We start from the raw sequence: 18,668 nt of genomic DNA, 5'->3' as shown, positions 1-18,668 counted from the left end.
AAATGAAGAGTAATATATGGTCCTACCTTCTTGAGTACCTTGTAGCTTGCCTCCTTGATGTAATTAAGGAGACAGTTTATAAACACACAAAGCATTTGAATAATAGCGTAATATGTAATGTAATTAATGTCAACATGTGAGCTGTTGGAAATTAAGAATACCACACTTAAATAGTTACTGTTGACAATAGAAGTGTAAATCCTCATGTGGATAATTGTTTGCCAGGAGTTAATTAATCCTTTAAGAAAATAAGCTTAAGTTCATTTCAGCAGCAGTATATATATGAACATCGATTCTGCAAGTGACTTACGTTTGTTTTACTTACATGTTGATATTTGCTAAATTAAATACTCAAGGAGAGATCTTTTTCCTCAGATGAAATGAGTTATTTTTCCATTTCCTCCTTTGTATTCTCTAATATTCTGTTGAGTGCCTGAGAGGGCTGTGTGAATAGTACGTTTTTGTAGGAAGTGGTTTAATCAAAGACACATGTGCCCACAAATCTAAAGTGACAAAGTCACATATACCAACTATATTTTCCATTCCTCATGAAGGCCCTTCTTAGTCACCCAGCCTGTATAAACCTGTAAGAGAAAACATGGGCAGAGGTCTACCTCACTGCTCCACCCGGGGCTCTTAGTCACCATGCAGGGTCCCTGAGTACTGTCCCAGAGCCCTGGGTCATGGGCTGGTTCTCCCGTATCTTCCTGCCTGGAAAGCCTCAGATGTGTAGCTCGCCATTTCTGATATTTGGGAACCACTAGGTATTGTGTTTTTGTGGTTATCGTTGTTTGTAGTCCTTCTATCCAGATTGAGAATTATCTAGGGTAATTTTCTTTGGTTCTCTTTTTTAGGTGGTAACTGTTAGGCCCAGGAACTAGAGCAAACTCTGTTTTTATGTAACTCTGTAAGTCTGCCTTTTCTATTCATGAGACACATCCAAGGCACCCTCACTCCTCACCTGGATTATTTTTTTTTTTTTTAATTTTTTTTTTCAACGTTTATTTATTTTTGGGACAGAGAGAGACAGAGCATGAACGGGGGAGGGGCAGAGAGAGAGGGAGACACAGAATCGGAAGCAGGCTCCAGGCTCTGAGCCATCAGCCCAGAGCCCGACGCGGGGCTCGAACTCACGGACCGTGAGATCGTGACCTGGCTGAAGTCGGACGCTTAACCGACTGCGCCACCCAGGTGCCCCCCTCACCTGGACTATTGACACAGACTAGCTGGTCCCGTCTCCCCTCAGACACCCTTGCCCTTCCCATCCGTTCTCCACGCTGTATGAGCTCCAAGCATGGTGAGCTTTTAAACACATGGCTGTGATCCTGGCACTTCTGACTAAAACTGTTCCTCTGAGGCCTGTATGCCCCGGCCTCTGCCTGCATCTCTACTCACTTCCCAAACCACTCCCTGCCCACCCCATCCCCACAGCTCAGCTCAGATGTTTACTCAGAATCACGGTATATTTAGAGAGGCCTTCCTTGAACTCCGGAGACCAGGTTGTGTCCCTCCTAACATGTTTGGGAATACTGCACTCCTCCACGGCTGTCATCAGTTTTAACTATTTCTCCATGTGCTTAACGACCATCTCCCCTGCCAGACTGTACACTCCATCAGGGCTGTGTGCTCACCTCCCTGTTCTCAGTGCCCACAGCACTTATTACATAAACAGTCCAGAATTTAATGAGTGAATGAAAGAATAATCTACCAATTAATCCTCGCCCTTACTTCTTGTCTGTGTGGACTTCTAATTAGGTTGTGTAGCATGCATGGTTTGCTTATGGCCTCAGGATACCCAATTGCGCAGTTAACCTGCTGAGTTGTCAGTAGCCCCATTTATTGCGTATGAAGCAGGTGCTATAATTATCCCTGTTTTACTGATGAGGCTTAGCATAAACCTAACGCTTGACCTCTTAACTGCTACGTACGTCATGTCTCATAACTTCACTGCTTACAGGGTCTGTCATGAAGGCAGAGTCAGGATGAGTCTTTAATTCACGTCAAAAGTTATGTAATTGTCATCTCAGAAGGTTATCTTAAGACCTAGAACTGATACCATGTTCCTAATCTGAGATGACTGTTGCTTTTCTCATTTTACACAAAAGGAAGCAGAGGTTCTTATTTAGTAGGGGTTAGGAGTCAGATTTACTAGACTCTAAATTCCTTGTTCTTTCTATTGCTCTGTAGAGTTCTGCCTAAGATTTCTTCGATGTTGCTGGAAGCAATGAAACTTCCCCCGAAACACTCTCTGGCAGCCTCATGCCCCCTGATGGAGAGATGCCTGGGGACCCATTTATAGGCTAATAGCTATAAAGATATTCTAATAAACAAGATTCTCATTTATTTTTAGATGACATGGAGGCTTCGACCCATAATCACTTAACCCTCTGTGTCTTCATTTTTTGTAGAATTAGGCTTGAATAAGTAGTTTCTAATCCCCTACCCAGCCCTGGGTCCCTAATTCTATATCATCTGTTAGGAGGACACCTATTTCTTAGCCTTATTGCATGAAGGCCACAAAGATGCCAAGAAAATTTGTGGAATAGCAACTTTTTTGAGCTGCCAGACCAGAGAATCATGCATTTTTCATTTTATTTATAGACAGGACAGAGTATTTTAGCTTTCAGAGACGTGGGACTTGGGAATTAGATTGCTTTGATTCTTAAGAAGACTTTAAGCTGTCTGATATTTTTGGGTAAGCTTATCGGGAGACATCTTGTGTATGACACACCCAGCCTCAATTGGTTGAAGCCCTAGAATATATCCCACACCCTAACACATGGGAGTCCATCAAACTCTGGACATAAAGTAATTTAAATTTGTGTTAGTCCAGGTGATCGTACTGTCCTGAGTTGTTCTCTCTGTAGTTCCCTTCTGGGATTTCTTGTTGTGAATGAGAAAATGGGCTTTGAAGTCAGGCAGACCTGGGTTTGAATCTTGGCTCCAACCCTCAACAAGCTGTGTCACTTTGATTGGTTCATTTTATATTCTGAGCCTTGAATTTTTGTGTCTAAGTTACGGGTAATGACATTCTCATAGGGTTACTGTTTTAAGGATTAAATGGTATTAAATTGGTGCAAAGAGCCTGGCACTATGCTAAACAGACACAAAATGATAGCTGCTATTGCAGAATCTTCCTCTTCCCCGGGACTGGTACTGTCCTCACCTTGTTATTCAGAATGGAGTTCTATTTTTTTGACCCTAAGATTTACTTCATAAAATCACAGTGGTGACTCAGTACGAGTTCTACTCCCAGTATTTTACAGATACTGTTTTTAGCCCAGATACTTTAGGAAATATAGGAGCAGAAATGGAATCAGTATTCCATAGTGGGATAGATAGGCCTTTCTCTTTCATAATTTTCATGTCCCTGATTATTTCATTTTTGAGTCGTTCTAGTTCCGACAGGAGAGAACCATGTCATCCCTGTTTTTCTTTCCCTTTGTGTGGCATAGGAAGCCCTTTGGATGCCCATGTTTACTCTTTCAAGAGCCCCTTAATGCATACACTCTGATCTCTGGGACCTACCCCTTACTAGAGTCCTGTGGGACAGAACTAGTCCTCGGAGTCCCAGGAGTTCTGTCTCAGGATTTTCCTTCCCTAAAAAGATTGGAATGTTGGAAAGACATTTGACCAAACCACCATCAATAGCTTCTCTGGCATAAATTCCATGAACTAACCTGATCTGAAAAAATTATTTCTCTTTGCTTTGAGGAAGCTGAGACTTTCCTGCTTTTTAAAGTGTTAGGTATTTTGGAGGCAGGACTTCCTTGGCTTAGGGGCACAACCTCTATTTGAACACTCCAGGATAGTTACTGGTTTCATGTAGCCACTTCCTCATCCTTTCTGATTTCTCCTTTTCCTTCATTTGTGATTCCCCCTTAAGACCTTTGTTACTTAGACCTACTTGTCGGCTAAGGAATTCTGGTCTTGCAGTTATAGTACAGCATTTCTCTTCTGAGCTTGACCTCACTCCATGCTTCCCAATACAAGAACCATAGTCAGAGACTGTAGTAATCAATAAGACAGTTGGTTTCTGCCTTTGATGACATCCCACAATTGCCTGAATTCTAACAGCTGTGACGTATTCTGTTCCTTCTCTCTATTGAGGTCTGGATTTAATGCTCTTGAACTACTTTCTTTCTGTTCCTGAGACTTAAGCATGGTTGGAGAAAGAAGAATTGAGCCAAGAGAGGTATTAGGGAACCGTGGTGACCTGCCTGTCTTTGACTGAGCCTGCACCCAAAGGCTCTCTCCTAAGTCTTCATGCAGGAAGGTAGGGCAGCTCTAGGATGAGCTCTTAGGAAAGAAAAAGCCTCCCTGCTGTGAAATGGGTTTGTGAGTCAGGGGGCCTCCCTGAAAGTGTTCGGGGAAATACTGCACATCAGAATTGCTTTACATCTGGGTAGCACCGGGTTGGTCTTTTCATGTGATGTTTTGTTTTGTTAATTTTTCAGACTTTCTGAAAAGACCTCTAGAGAGTTATGTGAAAAAATTAAAAGTACCAGTTCATGTAATTCGAATGGAACAACGTTCTGGATTGATCAGAGCTAGATTAAAAGGAGCTGCTGTGTCTAAAGGCCAGGTGATCACCTTCTTAGATGCTCACTGTGAATGTACAGTGGGATGGCTGGAGCCTCTCTTAGCCAGGATCAAACATGACAGGTAATTTTCCAGAGTCTATAAACTTGTTTTCAGTGTGTTTGTCCTAAACAGTATGGTAAGCTGCAGAATTCTGTATATTTAAATAAATGTAAAAATAATTTCCTCTAAAGTTTGCTTTAAAATACCAGTGAAGAACACTCTAAACTAAAAGTGAAGGCGACCGTGAAGAAATGTTTGCAGTCTTGTTGATGAGGCTGCATCAGGAAGCAGGTTGTTCAGATGTGCACCTCATGCTCTATTTATTAATTGGGAGCAGAACAGAAGGCTGTGAACTCAGGAGAGGTAGGATACAACCCTTGATCGCCCCTGCTGCCTAAGGCTAAACTGGGGCAGGCAGGTCACCTCTCCTTCTCCACTTCCTTACTGAGACTACAGCACTCAGCCTGTAGCACAGCAGGAAGTAGGAGGGGGGTGGGGAGATCAGCATCGTAGCCCAAGGTGCTTAATTGTATATGGAAAAGCGCTACAATCTCTGAGGATGCAGGAAGAGCAGTGAGAGCAATGTATACATTTTTCAGAGTGACCTACTGCCGGTCCCTGGCACAGTTCTTGTATACCAGGAGGGAAGCTAACTTCAGTCTGCTAGACTCAGATTAGTTGAATTTCTTCTTGCCTTTGCAGTTTGAGCCTGGGCCAGCTCCACATAAAGGTTTGACTTTAGGAAGGGGAACTCAGTACAAGTTAAGTGAAGCACGGCACAAGCCACTGCATCTGTTCTGTTTGTTAGCAAATGCTGAGCCTACATCTCACCCTTTCAGAGATGAATAAATAGGGAAAAACCAGCGCTGGGACAGCGAGAAGGTACAGCAGCTTTAGGGAGGAGAACACTGCCCGAAGAAGGAAGAGAATATCTCTGTGAATTGTTGTCTTTGAGGAGATGACTGACTTGGGAAATACTGGCTTGCGTAAAGAGCACACATAAGCAAGAGCCTGGCCCCAGGGAGAGAAAGCAGGGTGACGAGCTGACAAACTAAAGACGCGTTGACTGAAATGGCGGTCACAACTTCTAGTTGGGGCTGTGTGGTGGCTTAGGTGTCCTGAGTAACATTTCCATCTGAAAGAGTTTGAATGCTGGATAGGTTATAAAACGCATTTCTAAATGCATCGCTGAGCTGGCACTGAAGTCAGAAGTTTTGCAGATCTCAAAAGTGAGGCAAGAGAGTGGTCCAAACACTAAAGTCAGCTCTCACTTGGAGAATTCCTGCCAAACTCAGAGGACACAGAGCGTCTCTGCCTTTAGATAGACAAACGACAGGAAGATAGGAGACCGGGCCTAGGCCCTGCCTGAGGTGGGAAGATGAAGAGCAAACATCGGTGTAAAGCTAAGATCTTGTGCCCCCGTGTGAGTGAGAAAGAGAAACCTCACCGCACCCAAGAACACGCCTGTTTCAACTTTGGTGTGGGGTGGCGGTGGGGAAACAGAATTTGTAAACAGAGTATATAGAAAAGGAGAGAACTCTTTGTGAGAGTAGTAGAACTCTAACATGAAAGACAGTAGGGAAGTATGTGGAAAATTATCCAAATCCACTCATGAACACTAACCCAAAATTCTCAAAATACCAGAAAACTGAGTCTACTAGGAGTAAAAAAAATAACTATAGCATATATTTTTATTTTTATATGAAAAACATGTAAAAGAACATATCATGACTAATTGGTTTAGTTTAATATTACAAAATCAGTTCACATAATACACCGTCATTAACATTTCTAAAACTATGATTAAAACCCTATCATTAAAAATCTGTGATCTCTTCAGTAGATACAGAAAAACGTGTTCATTTATGATTAAAATGAACATCACTTATGATTAAAAGTACTTAGTGAACTATTACAGAATGGAAATTTACTAATCTGAGAAAGGATGGCCTAAAAAAAAAAAAAAAAAGCCTTAGCTAACAAACATCAGATTAATGGAGAAAAGTTGAAAAATTTTTAAAAAATATACAGAACATCCTTATGATGCCCTGAATTAACTACTGTCACTCAGTATTAATAGAAGCCTTAGGTTTTGCAATAATATAAGAAGGGTGTACAGATTGGAAACGGAAAAAAAACAAGTGCTGTCAATTGCAGATGATGTGTTCTTAATGGAAAACAAAATCTTACACAAAACAGAGATAACAGTTTAGCAGTGTTGTCAAATATAAGATCTCCATAGAAAAGCTTTCTCCACACCAGCAAGGAATAGTTAGAAAACAAATTGTAAAAAGAAAAAAAGAAAAGATCCTTTCTATAATAGCAGAGGAAATAATAAGTTATAATTAGGAATATGTTTAACAAAATATGCCTAAAATAGAACATTTAAAATTTACTGGAAAATAAGTGGAGAGAAGGATAATAGTCATGGATAGAAAGGTAAAAATATCAGTTCTCCCCACACTGATCTAGAAATTCAATGCACTTTCAGTTGTAATCTCAACAGAATTTTCTTGGAGGAACTAGCTGATTCTAACATTTATGTAGAAATGCATACTTTAAAAAAATAGGTGAGATATTCTTGAAGAAGATGAAGTATCAACAGGGCTGGCTCTACCAGATATCAAGACTTATTTTGAGGCTATATTAATTGTGGCAGTGACATATTTGTTTTAAATTTTTTAAATGTTTATTTATTGTTGAGAGAGAGAGAGACAGAGTGCGAGCAGGGGAGGGGCGGAGAGAGAGGGAGACACAGAATCTGAAACAGGCTTCAGGCTCTGAGCTGTCAGCACAGAGCCTGATGTGGGGCTCAAACTCACGAAGCAAGATCATGACCTGAGCTGAAGTCGGACACCCACCCGAGCCACCCAGGTGCCCCTGGCAGTGACATTGATGCAGAAGTTCACAAATAAATTCGTGAAACAGTAATGTCTAGAAACCATCCCATGTTTACACAACAACCTGACTTATGACAGAGGAGGCGTTGGTAAGTACAGCAGAAGGAAAAAAGACCATCAGATAGTGTTGGAATAACTGGTTATCCATGAGGAAAATAAATGAAGTTGGATACTTACTGTTTATCATACCAAAATCAATTCCATGAGGATTAAAGACTTAAATATGAAAAGTAAAAATATAATTCTCTTTGAAGACAGCATAGGAGAATACCTTTATAATTTTGGACTGGGAATGATTTCTTAAATAAGACAGGAAAGATGGGGATGCTGAGGATGTTACATACTCTAGAATGTGGCTGCCAAAGGCTGTGAGCAGTGCACCCTTTCCTAGGAAAGAGCTGTGGTCATGTGGAAGTTTTTTCAGATTCATAAAAACTCACAAAACCAATAGAAAAAAATTTAAATATCTGTGATCAGACAGTTTGTATGAAGAAATACAAAACTGGAAGTTTACTCCTAAAGCAAAAGCAAAATACTGGTTATATGAACATGTTCACTTAGTAACTGAATAACAAAAAAACTGTAAGGAACACACATATCCAAGAGTTTTCATTTTAAGAGTAATCATTTTAAAATGATTATATAGTCATTAAAAGTGTTATTTTTGAAAACTGGAAATATTTGGAATTTTGTTTTTTTAAGTTTATTTGTTTTGAGAGAGAGAAGGGAGCAGTGGAGGAGTGGGGGGGCGGGGGGGGAGAGGTAAAGAGAGAATCCCAAGTAGGCTCTTCACTGTCAGCACAGAGCCTGATGAGGGGCTCAATCCCACAAACTGTGAGATCATGACCTGAGCTGAGATCAAAAGTCAGATGCTTAACTGACTGAACCACCCTTGTGCCCCTGGATTGTTTTTATATATGGCAGTTATGTAAAAGTATGAATTAAAAAGGGATGAAAGGTTATCAATGGCTACAAGTGAGTGTGATAAATGATTATGCTAACTTAGTAGGATATAGCAGGAAATTTTTTTATCATTGCTTTTAACATTATAGAATGTATTTTTATTTTAAACACACTTAGCATATAATTATAGTTGTTATACTGAGCCTCAAAAAGGAAAGTTGTGAAGATTTTTTTGTTTGCTTTTATGATTTTAGGAAAACAGTGGTATGTCCTATCATTGATGTGATCAGCGATGATACTTTTGAGTACATGGCAGGCTCTGATATGACCTATGGTGGCTTCAACTGGAAGCTCAATTTTCGATGGTATCCTGTTCCCCAAAGAGAAATGGACAGAAGGAAAGGTGATCGGACTCTTCCTGTCAGGTAATTGATTTGTCAAACATTTTCCCTAAAGTGTTATCAATGGGGGATAGCGAAGCTTTGGGAATCCTATCAAAAGGATTTTAAGTGTATTTTGAGAAACATGAGGCACATACTTCATATAATGTATACCATACATACACGAGGTGTATACCATATATGTAGTTAAGAGCCATCTTTCACGTGTATTAGTATTTTAAAGAGGGCTTTTTACTCTGATCATTTAACAAATTTGGAATTTTTCTTTATATAAGCCTACATATATAGATTTTTTCATTTATATAAATCTATATAAATAGTGCACCTGAAAAGTGATGGTAACATGCATATGTTTTTTCATTCCTGTATGAACAACATTTTGTAAATCTGTCAGATTTATGCTTAGATTCAATTGTTAAGGGTAATAATATTTAGCTTTAAATTAAACTGTCCCTTAATTAATTGTAAGTGTTGGTATGTGAAAATATTACCTAAAAGTGGGTCATTGCACCAAAAAATAAGATTGTAAATTCCAACTTGTACCATTCAGATGATAGTTACTGACTTGATAAGGTTAGAAAAGCTTGTTTCAGATATAAAAATAACTAGACTTGACAGAAGTATAAAAAAGGATTTCCATGGACACATTCTGATTTTTCGTTTGTTTTATATTTGGTCATCTGTAGATTTTTTTTCAGAAAGGGATAAGAATCTTTATGCTGTTCAGAACCTTGAAATTGAGACCTTGAGCTCTGGGAGCCATCCTGGGATTTGTCCAGCAGCACCAGCCTGCTGCTTCTGTAGTGGTTGAGAGCCCCTTCAGAACCAACCACGCCTTAGCTTTCTCCCTTCCCGGCCTTCTCAGGCCTGCTTTTCCTTGAACTCAAGTCCTGTTTTGGCCAAGCTGAGGAGAATTTCATTAATTCTGTGCTTTGTCTCCTGCCCTGCCAGAGTCTTTTTCTAGCAAAGGTACTTTTCCACTCTTTCGCTGACAGTTCAAGAAATCACCATCTAAATCAGGGGCTCTGAAACATTTTGTAGACAGTAGGCTTCTTTGAAAAGTCTGATAAAAGCTGTGAGTCTTCTCTAATAGGGGGAAAATACACATGTGCAAACAGAAGATTGAGCATACAATTCCAGGAAATGCAGAGATAGCTCAAAACCCAGGGCAAGAAACCTGGGTACTAAATGGTAACTCTGTGGGTGTTGGCCTGTTTCCTCTGCCTCCTAAGATAGTAGGCTTTTCTCATTCTTTTTCTCTTCTAAAATCAAAGTATATTCTAACTTTTATGTGGAAACAACTGTTTCTACTGGAAAGGCAAATGCTGCCACTCTTTACAGCCTAGAATCCATAGATTTCAGGACATGGAATCACAGGCGACAATTCATCATGAAATATGATGGCCATAGTTTCCTTTTTCCCTGGAACTTAATTATTTTCTTCTAGTTGAAGCCCATTTTTCTTCATACACATCTTTCATGGAAATCAAATGGTTGATGGGTATTTGTTTATTTAAATCCTCCTTCATTATCATTTCTTTGCTTAACTCCAGTCATTTCCACCCACTCTGCATACCTGGGTCACGTGCTGATGAATTGGGCTCCTCTTCTGCACAGAGTGTGCCATACTTGGTCAGGATGACAGTCCCCTTAGGAGTGTATGGATTTCATTGTGTACTTCATTCCTTTCCTTAAAGGTTTCTGTTAGGTGTAGGAAAAGAGTCTCATTGTTTTTGTCCTATTTAATCTATATCTTTTGCAATATTTGCCACACTTTAAAACCTCATGTGTGAGAGTTAACTAACATGAATCTAGTTGATTATATAGTCAGTGTAGTTGCTGGGAACTGTGGGAAGATACACAGTCAGATGGAGAGAATTATGAGAACTAGCCTCAATTTAAGGAGTTTCAGGTGACTAAGCTTAGTCAGGACTTGAGGACCAGGAAAGGTACTAAAAACAGGAGTGGCCTTGGGACTGGGCAGAGAAGGCTGTCAGGGCACAGGCTGTGACAAGAGTAGGTCCACCGGTCAGCACAGTGGGTGTAGGTCTGCCTGAAGACCAAATAGCAGATCATAAAAACATGGAAAGTCCTTAGGGGCCTATGAATGTTTCTGAAGAGCGTGAGAATAAGCATTTATTCTGTCATTGTATACAGTTAATATAACTACTTTTAAAAACAAAAATTGATTGTAAATTTTAAATTCTTACAACTGACCGTATAGAGTTATGATTGGATTTCAGAACACCTACAATGGCAGGAGGCCTGTTTTCAATAGACAGAGATTACTTCCAGGAGATTGGAACATATGATGCTGGAATGGATATTTGGGGAGGAGAAAACCTAGAGATTTCCTTTAGGGTAAGTTCCCTTTGCAAAAAATAATCTTTTACTTAACCTCAAATATAGGTATGCGTTAATTATTCATGTTATGAATCTCTAAATAAAAAATAAAAATTGAATTTACTCTGAGTTTCATCAGACTCCAGAACCTCACTTCATAAAAAGTTAGGTGTTACTACTAAGGGTTCCTTTTATAAACTATATTTTAAGCAAATAATTCAGTTATCTTAATAGTTAAAGTATAAAACTTACACAAGATCCCCTAGTTGTTTTGAATTTCTGTTACTTACAAGGAAGTAATTCAAGCTCTAAAAATAAAAAACAATATGTAGTTTCTATATGCTACTATGGTACTTGACTGCCAAAAACGTAATTTTACTTTCTGTAATATGCTTTGTCCTTCTGTTGTGAAAATTGTTCTCTCTTATATAAAACTTGGTCACTTTACTGGCTTTACATTTTTCAATAAAAAGAAAAAGACAGGAGTTCTGAAATTGCTCTAATTTAACCCAGTCAACCTTATATAAAACGCTTAACCATTTCACATTCACTAAAATCAACCCATTAAGTGACATTGTGTATTTCTGAAAATGATTAACTTGAGACACCTGGCGTATAGTGGAAACCACATTGAACTGCCCTGTAATCTAAGCCAGCTAGCTCATTTTGTTTCGAGTGGATCACTTTGCTCCCCTAGAAAAGGAGAGGTCTGGACTCTAGATCATCTGGGAGATCCTATCCAGCTGTATCACTTTGTGATCCTGGGAGAACTTTAAAGTAGAGACACTGAATATTTAACAAAATCAGAACTTCTCAAAATCTGTTTTAAGTGTAAATAGCAGATTTTTGACTTACAGAAGAATGTATTTTGAAAGGAGCAGAAGGATAATTTCATTAAACTAAGATTGTGAACCGAAACTTGATGTTTCTTTTACCCTTTTGTTTTTATTCTCATGCAGATGACAGAGCGTGCTGTCATTGTCCCAGTGAATAATTCATGAGAGATCCAGTTTCAATTTCTAGTCGGTTTAATGTACAGGCTATGACAGGTCTGGAGAAGGAGGAGTAGATAGGACTCTGGCTGCATATTGCATGGTCAAAAGTGTTTTGACCATGAGCCATGTGTATACTACACACAAAATCTAACCAATTTCATGAAACAATATGTCCTTGTTAGTGAGTGCTGGTTGCCATTCCTCAGAGTTGAACTTACTATCATTTTATGAGTCCTGGCCTGCAGTTAGAAAAACATTACTCTGGGGGCACCTGGGTGGCTCAGTCGGCTAAGCATCCAACTCTTGATTTCAACTCAGGTCAGGATCTCATGATTCGTGAGTTGGAGCCCTGTGTCCTGCTCCATGCAGTCCGAGTGGAGCCTGCTTGGGATGCTTCGCCTCCGTCCCTCTGTCCCCCGCCCCCTGCTCATGTGCGCGCACATGTGTATGTGCTTTCTCTCGAAATAAATAAACTTAAAAAAATAATACTCTAGACCTTATATCTTTTCTGCATTTAGCCTTTAACATATCTTTTCTGAATTTAACCTTCAACTTCTGGTTTGATCAGAACCAAAAATTACAGAAAAGTATCCTTCTGAGGAAGCACTGGCTTTGTGACCATATAGCAGGAGCTCCACTGTGAGGATGTATAGCCATGATTCTGTGAAGTTTTAACTGTGAACATCCAGAGATGTGAACAGTTTTTAAAAAAACATCAGGGTCTTATGTGGTCTTCTTTTCTGTTGTTTTCAGATCTGGCAGTGTGGAGGAACTTTGGAGATTGTTACCTGCTCACATGTCGGACATGTATTTCGGAAAGCCACACCTTACACATTTCCTGGAGGCACAGGACAGATTATCAATAAAAATAACAGGCGACTTGCAGAAGTGTGGATGGATGAGTTCAAGAATTTCTTCTATATAATTTCTCCAGGTTAGCATTATTTTGCATTAGAAATACAAGAGTATAACTTTCTTATTCCTGATCTTAATGCATCTGAGAGATAAGAAGGGGTAGAAAAGCCTTGAGTAGGGGCAGAGCACCAACCTCACGGGGTTGTTGTAAGGAATAAATGAAATCACACCCAGTGCCAGAGTGCTTAGCAAAGTGCCTAATATAGTAACACAATGAGTTATCCAGGTCAGTATCGCACATGTTACTGTTAGCCCAGGTGTCGTCAGTGTTCTGTATCTATTTTTAACCTAATTGTGTTGTTTAACTTTTATATGAAGATTGGAGTCTCTCGGGGCCAGTGCAGAGCACTGTAGCATGCCTCTAGGGACTTCTGTCCAGGAACTTCTCTGCTATTCAGAATTTTGTGGGAATAGTTGTTCCCTAAGCTCTATATCTTCCTGATGTTGCCACTGCAGCCCCCTTTTCTAATTACCATAAGACTGGCCAGTCAGCTTGCACAGGTCAGTGAGTTGTGGGAGAGAAACCTGACTGGAAACAGTTGCACTGCTTAATACTTGGGCAAAATAGATCTTGATTCTTGTTTTTGCCTAAACATATATATTCAAGCTTTCTGATCCCATAATAACTTATGTTTGTGTGTAATATTACTAGCATTGTATTTCATTCTCACAATGAAAATCTAATTTTTCTTTAAAAAAAAAACCACATAAGTATATTTCCTTGTTTTATATTTTGAACAATGGATTCATGGTATATCACTTGTGTAGTCATATCACCACAATGATACCGCTTTTCCCATTTGCCTGGCTTGTTAATAAATGCGTTATTTACATAGAAATATGTTACCTAATAGAACATGAGTAATTCAGAGTCGATTATTTCTTTCAACAGGTGTTACAAAGGTAGATTATGGAGATATATCATCAAGACTTGGCCTAAGACACAAACTACAATGCAGACCTTTCTCTTGGTACCTAGAGAATATTTATCCTGATTCCCAAATTCCACGTCACTATTTCTCTTTGGGAGAGGTAAAATATATATATTCTGTGTGGTTGTTGTGTTCTCATTTATCAAAAACGATAGAGCTTAAACATCCAACAAGGGAATCCCTCCATATTAAAATTAAATAACTTCAAGTGTGAGACAGTTCTTGTTAACACAGTCTACCTCATAACTTGAAATTTTATTAATTTTTCATGTTATTAAAATAGGAATGTTTCACCCTTAACCTTTCGGAGGTGGACTCTTATTTCAATATATTAGTGTCTTCAGTAGACTTCTTTAACAAAATGTCCCATGAAGTTGAAAGCATATACTCCTGGTGTTAATTAGCCTGAATCAAAGCTTAACAAACATCAAAGTAAAGATAAATTGTAAAGAAGGGACAAAGAAAGTTGAAAGACCATATATAATAGAAGTCACAGCAGCAAATGATATGTGTGGTCAGGGCCACAGCGAGGCCCCATCCCAGGATTCAATCTCATGATATTTGGGAAAAGTAACCCCTGACTCCATAGGAGGCTGTCCCTTCTTCAGCCATTTCATTCATTCAATAAATATTTGAGTACCTACCGTGTGATAGGCACTATTTTATGTACAAGGATTATAGCAGTGAATAAAGTCTCTGCTCTTGCAAATCTTACAATCTGTGGAGGAAACCAGGTTTTTAAAGTATACAGTATGGCAGGTGGTGCTAAGGGCAAAGGGGAAAGAGAATGGCTGGTGGACCTGAGTAGCGGTACTGTTTGGGTAGTTGAAAAAGGCCCCTCATATAAGAGTTTTGATTTTTGAGCAGAGATTTAGAGGAAGTGAATGAGCAAGCCATATGAATTCCTGGGGAAAGAGTGTTCTGGGCTCAGGGAAAAACAGGTACAAAGGCCCTAAGACACGAGTGTACTTGGCGTGTTCCAGAAACAGCAGAGAGGACAGTTGTCTGGAATGAAGTGAACAGGGGCACTGGGAGGGTAGTAGAAGATGAGGTCGAGACAAACTGAAGGTCAAGTCACATGGAGCTGGTAGGCCACAGTAAGTACTTTGGATTTTATTCTGAGTGAGAAGGGAAGTCAGAGAGAGACAAGCTTCACTGGGAGAAGATCAGATTGTCTGTGGGAACAAGAGTAGAGCTGGGGTGAAAGGAAAGGCGTAATGAAGGACTATGGTAAGATTTCAGCCTGAGAAACTGGGGCAGGGAAGTTGGCAATGAGATGGGAAGGCTTGTGGAGAAGGTAACAGCAGGCATTCAGCATTGTAGTTTGGGACCTGTTAAATTGGATCCAGGTAAAAATACAGGGTAGGTACTTGCATTTACAAATCTGTAGTTTGGATGAGAGATTGGGGGTGGAGATCTAAAGGTAGGAGTTGTCAATATATAGGTAATTTTTAAAACCACAAAACTGTGTGAGATCACCGTGGTAGGAGTGAGTGTAGACTGAGAAGAGGGGAGGATTGAGAACAAAGCAATAGAAAACTCCACAATTTAGAAATTTTGAAACAAGAATGAATTAGCCAAAAAGATTGAGAAAGAGTGACCATTGAAATAGGAGAACTAAGAGTGTGTGTCCCAGAGACTATGTGAAGGATGTGTTTAAAGAAGGAGGGAGTGGTTGGGGCACCTGGGTGGCTAAGTCGATTGAGAGTCCGACTCTTGGTTTCTGCTCAGGTCATGATCTCACAGTTTGCGAGTTCGAGCCCCAACTCAGGCTCTGCACTGACAGCATGGTGTCTGCCTGGAATTCTTCTCTCCCTCTCTCTCTCTCTCTCTCTTCCCCTCCCCCCTTTCAAAATGAATAAATAAACTTAAAAACAAAGAGGAAGTGGTTGACTGCTGAGTAAGCCTAGTACAGAGAACTGACCACTGGACTGGTAAGGGAGAAGTTGTTGGTGGGCTCCATCTCACTGTGTCAACAGGGTTCCCATGGAGGTTGGTAGGGACAAAATCCTTGATGGCTTCAAGGAAGAAGAGGAAGTGGAGATCATGAGTCTGGGCAAGTCTTGGAAGAAATTTTGTTGTAAAGAGAGCAGAGAAATAGTGGCTGAAGGGGAATATGGAGCTAAAGAAAGGGTTTTTTGTGTTTATTTTCGCTAAATCAGAACTGTGCTGATGCAACTGACCAAAAGAGAAAATGTGAAGATGTTAGAAAAGAGTACTAATGGCAGTCACCTGTAATAGATGTTGTTTAGATGTAATAGATGGTCATGGTGGGCAGGATGAGAAGGCAGGGTGTCCACTGAAGTAGGAAGGAAGTGGAGGGAGTGGGGACAAATGCAAGGTCAGTCGTGATTGGAGGGTAGAGACGGGTAGTCTGTGGTGGGAAGTTCTCTGATTCTTCCATGTCCTCTTTGAACACAAGATCATCAGTTGAGAGTGGAGAGAGTGTATTGGTGGTGTTAGGGGCTTAGGGAATAAGGACGAGATGAACGTAGAAGAGCAGGATATGGGACAATATATCACAGCAGCAGATATATCACAGAGGGGAGCCCAGTGCTGATGGTGGTGAGTCGGAGTGAAACCATTCAGCCCGTGCCAGCACAAGTACAGGCTACCGTTTGTCCTTAGTAGTTACTGAGGCTACTTCAGGGGAGACCTGAGCTCCCTATGTGTGAACTCTGTAGTAATTTAAGAAATTCATCCTCAAACAGGTGAGGAGTAGGCTGTTTCTTGATTCATTAATGCGACTCTGTTCCCTTTGCTGTAGCCTCATTCCGGTCCAGAATAGCAGTTGTTCCTATAACTTGCCTTCAGAATAGAGGGAATGAGTTGGGTTTTTTTTCCTTGAACTGACCCAATTTTGGATAACACCTAGGCATTGTTAGCTGGGCCAGAATCCAGGCATATTACAAAGAGCCACTTGTCTAACCCACAGTAGATGATTGCCAAGGCAAGTTTGTTCTTTACCTGCTTCTTGCCAGCTGGCTTTCTGTAAAAGGAACAGATTTTACCCACTGTGGCTTACTTGTCACACTGTCTTTTTAACTAAGCAGATGGTCTTAAGCTTGTTTGCCCTCAGTATCAGGCCACACTAGGCAGATTAAAGCTCTGACTTCTGGTGCTGGGGTCATTCTCAAGCACCCACCCCAGTGCAGCTGGGGGTCTCGTGCTGGGAGCATAGCTCCACTTGGTTGAGCTTTCCTATGCTAGAAACTGGAATTTAGCCTTTCAGGGATCTTTTGTCATGCTTCAAAGGGTCTAGAGAAGCCTGAGATCATAGAATTTTAGAGTAGAAAGGGGAATGAGAAGGTGTGAATTTAGAGTCTCTGCCTTTTACTAAGTCTGACTTTCATGGCTCGTGTAGGACCTGAAACTGAATAAATGAGTTTCAGACCTGTTAATCCAGGAGATAAATACACTAAACAACAACCACAGATAACAAGTAAGTCAGATCTTTCACAGTTTAGCCAGTCTTAAGGACTAACCAGTGTCTTCCCCAGACAGATCTAATGATCCTAAGATTTAGTGAGTATGAACTCCATGTCAACTCTATGTCTTGGTCTGAGTGCTTTACAAACATTAACTCATTTTATCCTCATATCAACACTATGAGATAGAGGTACTATTATCCCCACTTAACCATAAGTAAATTGAGGCATAAGTAAATGGTTTAAACACAAAATGGAAGAGACAGGATTTGAACATAGGCAGTATGGCTTGAGAATTTGTGCTCTTAACCATTCACACCCATACTCTTTCTCATATCCAACCAATATTTCTCTTATTGCAGTGAGGGAAAGAGTGAATCCAGATTCCATTATATTGGAATCGAGAAGTCCTTAAACTGCCCGTGTTGTTTTGCCCAGTGGAAGTGCCAAGATCCTAGAGGAGATTATAGCAAAAACTAAGAAACCTGGGCTATAGGTTCCTGCCTGTTTCCCAGGAATGGATGTGCTCAATAGCAAGAAGTAAAAGAAAAAAATATAATAATGTACTCAATAGCCACATATGGCTAGGGTAGGCTAGCCACATATGGTAATATTGGATGGCACAAGTATAGAACATTTCCATCATTACAGAAAGTTCTATTAGTGCTAATTAACACAGATAGCAACACAGGAAGTTGTCTGTCTTGCTGTCATTCCACACATTTCTCCCTGCCAGGCCCTAAGTTGGGGTTTCCACATTTGCTTGTCAAACCCGGTGTTTTAAAAGCTCATAACTACTGTATACCCTGTGTAATCTCAAACAATTTAGGTACATCCTAAAACAACTTTCATAGGGATGTACTGTATCATATTCCCAAACCATCCCGTCAGTAGTTATTTTCCTGCTAGGTTAAGGAGGACATCAAGATCATATTTATGTTCAGGAGTATCTACTCCAATGATGCAAAGCTCCCTTCTTTTCCTATGTCAAGTCTTTAAGGGTCCCTGATAATTTAGAATCTCAGTTGCCATTAGACATCTTGATGTTTACCAAATATTTTACCCAATAAGAGGACATCTCTTATTTCTCTTTCCAAGGCAGTCATCAAGATGGAACTTGGAATGTGAGTAAACTGGAAGGAATTGATAGTGTATTGAAGCCACTGAGCATTCTGCCATCAGTCTACACTGTGTATATGTATGTGGTAGAGAGTTTCGATTGACTTTAATGTCCATATGGATCTATATGTGTGTCCTGTTTATCTAA

General features: G+C 40.0%; 1 protein-coding gene across 1 annotated transcript in view; it reads left to right on the top strand.

Moving 5' to 3' along the window:
• Positions 1-18,668, top strand: part of GALNT1 (polypeptide N-acetylgalactosaminyltransferase 1) — an 80,089-nt gene that overhangs the window by 55,160 nt on the left and 6,261 nt on the right. Inside the window, exons 5-9 of the mRNA XM_047087090.1 lie at positions 4,458-4,665; positions 8,642-8,812; positions 11,032-11,149; positions 12,880-13,060; positions 13,934-14,073. Coding sequence (XP_046943046.1) covers positions 4,458-4,665; positions 8,642-8,812; positions 11,032-11,149; positions 12,880-13,060; positions 13,934-14,073 — 818 coding nt within the window. The remainder of the gene's footprint in view (positions 1-4,457; positions 4,666-8,641; positions 8,813-11,031; positions 11,150-12,879; positions 13,061-13,933; positions 14,074-18,668) is intronic.

The sequence above is a fragment of the Lynx rufus genome, unplaced genomic scaffold (assembly GCF_022079265.1).
Source record: "Lynx rufus isolate CCGP_SWC_20201006 ecotype Redwood Valley unplaced genomic scaffold, mLynRuf1.p SCAF_22, whole genome shotgun sequence".
Lineage (NCBI taxonomy): Eukaryota > Metazoa > Chordata > Mammalia > Carnivora > Felidae > Lynx > Lynx rufus.
The sequence above is the reverse complement of the archived record's forward strand: the minus strand, read 5'-3'. Positions and strand labels throughout refer to the sequence as shown.